The sequence below is a fragment of the Pseudophryne corroboree genome, chromosome 8, assembly GCF_028390025.1.
Source record: "Pseudophryne corroboree isolate aPseCor3 chromosome 8, aPseCor3.hap2, whole genome shotgun sequence".
In the NCBI taxonomy this organism is placed as follows: domain Eukaryota; kingdom Metazoa; phylum Chordata; class Amphibia; order Anura; family Myobatrachidae; genus Pseudophryne; species Pseudophryne corroboree.
The window spans coordinates 92,773,890-92,779,889 of NC_086451.1; the positions used below are offsets into that span (position 1 = coordinate 92,773,890).

Here is a 6,000-nt window from a genome sequence, read left to right on the forward strand (position 1 = left end):
GTCGCGGTATGTCTTGGATCAGACAGGGTCCCTGTTGCAACATGTCCTGACTGAGAGGCAGAGGCCATGGGTCCTCTGAGAGCATTTCTTGCAGTTCCGGGTACCGAGTCCTTCTTGGCCAATCCGGAGCAAAGAATATTGTTCACACTCCTCCGTTTATTACAATTCTCAGCCCTTGGGTCTGAGAGGAAGAGGAGGGAATATATAGACCGACTGGAACACCCACGGTGTTACCAGTGCGACCACAGCTATCGCCTGAGAGTCCCTTGACCCAGCGTAAAACCTTTTTTATCTTTTTATTGAGGTGGGACGCCATGTAGTCCACCTGAGGCAGTTTCCATCAATTTGCAAAACTGCGTGAAGACTTCTTGATGAAGTCACCACTTTCCCGGGTGGAGGTCGTGTCCACTCCCGGAATGAACACTGCTGACAGTGCGCTTACTTGATTCTCCGCCCAGCAAAGAATTCTGGTGGCTTCTACCCTCGCCACCCTGCTCCTTGTGCCGCCCTGGCGGTTTACATGAGCCCCTGCGGTCTGACTGGATCAGAACCGGTTGGTCGCGAAGCAGGAACTCCGCTTGACTTAGGGCGTTGTATATGGCCCTTAGTTCCAGGATATTGATGTGAAGGCAAGTCTGTTGGCTTGACCACAAACCTTGGAATTTTCTTCCCTGTGTAACTGCCCCCCACCCTCGGAGGCTTGCATCCGTGGTCACCAGGACCCAGTCCTGAATGCCGAATCTGCGGCCCTCGAGAAGGTGAGCACTCCGCAGCCACCACAGGAGAGACACCCTGGCCCTGGGGGATAGGGTGATTAACCGATGCATCTGAAGATGTGATCCGGACCACTTGTCCAGTAAGTTCCATTGTCCTTGCATGGAACCAGCCGAAGGGGATGGCTTCGTATGATGCCATCATCCTTCCCAGGACTCGAGTGCAGTGATGCACTGACACCTGTTTTGGTTTTCAATGGATTCCTGACCAGTGTCATGAGCTCCTGAGCTCTCTCTATCGGGAGATAAACCCTCTTCTGGTCTGTGTCTAGGATCATGCCTAGGCGAGGCAGATGAGCTGTAGGAACCAACTGCGACTTCGGAATATATAGAATCCAGTTGTGTTGCCGTTTCACTTCCAGAGAAAGTGATACGCTGTCCAGCAACTGCTCTCTTGATCTCGCTTTTATGAGGAGATCATCCAAGTATGTGATAATAGTGACACCTTGCTTCCGCAGGAGCACCATCATATCCGCCATTACCTTGGTGAAATTGGTAATGACAATCCCGTACCGCAATTCTGAGGTACGCCTGATGAGGTGGATAAATGGGGACACGAAGGTATGCATCCCTTATGTCCCGATTCATTTCAGGCTTGCAATGACCGCTCTTAGCGATTCCATCTTGAACCTGAACCTTTTCAGGTATATGTTCAGGGATTTTAATTCAATATGGGTCTAACCGAACCGTCTGGTTTCGGGATTATAACATGGTCGTATAATAACACCCTCTTGTTGAAGGAGGGGACCCTTTACCACCACCTGTTGAAGATACAATTTACGAATTGCAGTTAACACTGGCTCCCTCTCTTGGGGGGAAGCCCGCCGGGTCCTCGTGAGGGGGCATCTTCTCACAGTCCAGCCTGTATCCCTGCGATACAATTTCTATTGCCCAGGGATCTAACAGGGAGTGAATCCACTTGTGGCTGAATTTACGAAGGCGTGTCCCCACCGGACCTAGCTCCACCAGCGACATGCGGTGGATTTTTGTAGAGGCCGGGGAGGACTTCTGTTCCTGGGGACTAGCTGTGTTGTACAGCTTCTTTCCTCTGCCCCCGGCTCTGACAAGAAAGGACGCACCTCAGACTTTCTTGTTTCTTTATTCGAAAAGCTGCATTTAATAATGTTGTGCTTTCCTAGGCTGTGCAGGAATATAAGGCAAAATATCAGAATTACCAGCTATAGCTGTGGAGACCAGGCCCGAGAACCTTTCTCCACACAATCCTCAGCCTTCCATATGCCTCTTAAGTCGGCATCATCTGTCCAATGTATATTCTACAGGACACGTCAAGCAGAAATCGACATAGCTTTTGTCTCTAGGACCCAGTATACTCATGTCCCCTTGGGCATGCTTTATAATTATATATCTATCACTTAAGACAGCATCTTAAAATATTTATATGCATACTAGGGTCTCAATCTCTGCTGATAAGGTACCTGTCCACGCTGCCACAGCGCTATAAACCCATGCCGACACAATCGCCGGTCTGGGTAGTATACTAGAATGTGCACACTATCTGCAGGATCCCTGAGAATAGCTAGTGCAAACAGGACACCCAAGGGGAAGATTCTCAACACATCCTGGCCCTAGTGGGGAAAGGATACAGCCTGAGAATTCTCTTGTGGGAAGCTGCCGTCTCTTGTCTGGAGATTCCCGCTCTTTTTCCTCATGAGAGGAGGGAAATTTACCTCAGCATTCTTCCCCTTAACATGTGTACTCTCGTGTCAGGGACAGATGAGTCATCAGTGATATGCAAATCATTTTTTATTCCAATAATCATATATTGAATATCTTTTAGCCCTCTTGGCTGTAACTTTGCATTATCGTAGTCGACAGTGGAGTTAAACTCCGTGTCGATACTTTGTTATTTTGGAAAGTGAACATAGAGAGACTCTGAAGGACTCTGTGACATAGGGACAGACCAGGGTAGATTTCCTTTCTGTTCCCTAACCTTTTGTGCAATAATTTTACCTCATCACTTACACATATCCAAACAGGTGTCGGCGTTGTCGACGGAGACACCCTCCCACACACATATCCGCTCTATCACCTCCTTAGAGGAGCCTTTTACCTCAGACATGTCGACACACGCGTACCGACACACCACACACACAGGGGATGCTCTATTTGAAGACAGTTCCCCCACCAGGCCCTTTGGAGAGACAGAGAGAGAGTATGCCAGCACACACCACAGCGCTATATAATACAGGGATGTACACTATACTGAGAGATTTTTCCCCTATAGCAGCTTATATACACAGTTTTGCGCCTAAATTTATGTGCCCCCCCTCTCTTTTTTACCCTTTGTGTACCAGGATACTGCAGGGGAGAGCCTGGGGAGCTTCCTTCCAGCTGAGCTGTGAAGAGAAAATGGCGCCGGTGTGCTGAGGAAGAAGGCCCGGCCCCCTCAGCGCTGGGCTTCTGTCCTTTTATGTACTTTAATGGCGGGGGTTAATGCACATATACAGTTTATCAGACTGTATTATGTGCTTTTCGCCAAGTAAGGTAATCTAATTGCTGCCCAGGGCGCCCCCCCCCCCCCCAGCGCCCTGCACCCATCAGTTACCGGAGTGTGTGGTGTGCTAAGGGAGCAATGGCGCACAGCTGCAGTGCTGTGCGCTACCTTAATGAAGACCGGAGTCTTCAGCCGCCGATTTTCAACTTCTCTTCGTTCTTCTGGCTCTGCAAGGGGGACGGCGGCGCGGCTCCGGGACCGGACGACCGAGGACTGGACCTGTGTTCGATCCCTCTGGAGCTAATGGTGTCCAGTAGCCTTAGAAGCCCAAGCTAGCTGCAAGCAGGTAGGTTCGCTTCTCTCCCCTCACATACCCTCCAACATTTTACACAGAAAAATCGGTACAAATCCGAAAAGGGGGCGGCCGCGTGTAAAGGGGGCGTGGCCACGTCCCTTTTCCTATACTTTCAATGTTTGGAGAGGCAAAAATCGGTACAGACCATGAAAAAAAGGTACTGTACCTATTAAAAAGGTACAGTTGGAGGGTATGCCCTCAGTCCCACGTAGCAGTGAGTCTGTTGCCAGCAGATCTCACTGAAAATAAAAAACCTAACAAATACTTTCTTTTCTAGGAAGCTCAGGAGAGCCCCTAGTGTGCATCCAGCTCTGGCCGGGCACAGATTCTAACTGAGGTCTGGAGGAGGGGCATAGAGGGAGGAGCCAGTGCACACCAGATATAGTACCTAATCTTTCTTTTAAGAGTGCCCAGTCTCCTGCGGAGCCCGTCTATACCCCATGGTCCTTACGGAGTACCCAGCATCCACTAGAACGTCAGAGAAATATAAATATACTTACCTTGCCAGCGATTCGATCCGGTGCCGTCTTCACCTGTGGTCCCCTCTGCGCAGAGAAGTCAGCCACAAGGGTCCTTTCGTACATGCACCAGTGGATGAGATCCCGGGAGGCTGCAGGGGCTGCTGGGAGGTCAGGAGGTGGAGCTAGTGCCGGGCAGAGAGAAGCTTCAGCACCGAAGTTCAGATTACGCTGTCCTGAGACGGTGAATTAGAACTCCATGAAGAAGCATAAAGCAGAGCTTTCCGTTCCTTCATGAATCACAATCAACATACTAAAGTATGGTGACACAATTCAGGAACGGAGCAGGGGTGCCGCTGGAGACGTCAGGGACTCCTTCACTGTAAGCTGCTCTTTGAGTAGCACAAAGCAGAGACAAGCAAACAGGGCTTTTCCGTGCTTTATGAATAGACCCCTATATTTCTCAAACTAAAGCATGGACTAGATAGATGAACATAACACATACCTTATGGCTACGTCTCCAGGGTACTTCTTGCACTGAGTATTTACTACGCTCAGTCTGCCAGTGCTGTTTGGATTTCCGGTGCAGTGGGTACTTCAGTTCTCTTGCCAATGTATGCTTACCCATGTGTACCCCAGTATTATGCCCCTTGTAGCCTCAGCCCTGGTACCCGAGTATTAGGTCACCAGTATTCACAACCTTGTGTACCTTATGAGTCCCTAACCATACTATGTGTACCACTGTTCTCACTTGTGACCCCAGAGTTATTTCCCCAGTACTCTCACCCCTGTGCACACTAGTATTATTCCCCTATGTACCCCCGAGTATGACTCTTATGCTCTCTCGGCCTTCCTCCTACTTCTGGATGGACTGTTTCACCATGTTCCCGACACCGTTTGGCACAGTAACAACTGTCAAACTGTTGCTAGGGACACTACCCAGCATGCCCCACGGCACAGTGCGTGCGCTCATGGCATGAGGCAGACTGGACGTGGTCAGTGAGGTGATTGCTTGCAACACGTGTACATAACCTGCAAGGACACATGCGCACCTGCTGTGACACTGCCCCTTCTGTGTGTGTTAGATCAGTGCTTCTCAATCTCAGTCCTCAAGACCCCAAACAGTACATGTTTTCCAGGTCACCGGTGGACCTTTAACCATACCTCCCAACTGTCCCGATTTTCGCGGGACAGTCCCGTTTTTTGGGGACTGTCCCGCTGTCCCACCCGCGGGCCACAGTGTCCCACGGTGGGGGGGTCAGTTGGGAGGCTCTGTCAATCGCTGCTCTGCTTGCCGCACAGCGTCTATTCAGTGGAGTCGGTGGGAGAGGTAGCATGCCAGCGGCTCACAGAGCGCTGGGCATGCCCCCTCAGTGACGAAAACGGGGGCGTGGCTCGCGATTGCGGGTCCTCCGTGAAGCCACGGCCCTTTGCATATGCCACGCCCCCTTTGCGGGAACGGAGTGTTCCGCTTCACAAACAAACAAAGTTGGGAGGTATGCTTTAACCACTAAACTGGCTAATATTTAAAAAAAAAAATGCTCAGAAATTGTCATTTTTTTATGATTCATTTATGTTAAGAACATTTATTTAAAGTTTTTCAAATACAATTTTATAAAAATGAAAAAAAGAGGAACCGAAAGCCCACTGCCCACATGTGACCAGCTGACTTGCTCTGTTCTACTCTGTGGCTAATTCTACCCCTATAATATTTGCCGGATTCCATAACTCACTTTCATGTACAGACACAGTTATGGCTATGGGGCCAGCTGGGGCTGCCATTGTGTGGTTATGATTTGGAAATGCTTTGAAGGTGTGCAGTTGTTTTTTTCTGTAACTCACTATTCAGGTGTAATGGACAGAAGTCTTAATGGATCCTCCCTTGTCCATTATGCAATGTCCACCAGGGTTATTACGGCCCACTTTGAGGGTTCCACTCATTCATTACCCAGACCCTAC

The 6,000-nt window shown here is 49.7% G+C and overlaps 1 protein-coding gene across 1 annotated transcript in view; it reads right to left on the reverse strand.

Moving 5' to 3' along the window:
• NUP214 (nucleoporin 214) overlaps positions 1-4,967 on the reverse strand; it is a 395,449-nt gene extending 390,482 nt beyond the window's left edge. The window contains exon 1 of the mRNA XM_063936801.1: positions 4,547-4,967. Within this exon, the coding sequence (XP_063792871.1) occupies positions 4,547-4,669 (123 nt within the window). The 5' untranslated portion in view covers positions 4,670-4,967. The remainder of the gene's footprint in view (positions 1-4,546) is intronic.
• Between the last annotated feature and the right edge of the window lie 1,033 nt (positions 4,968-6,000).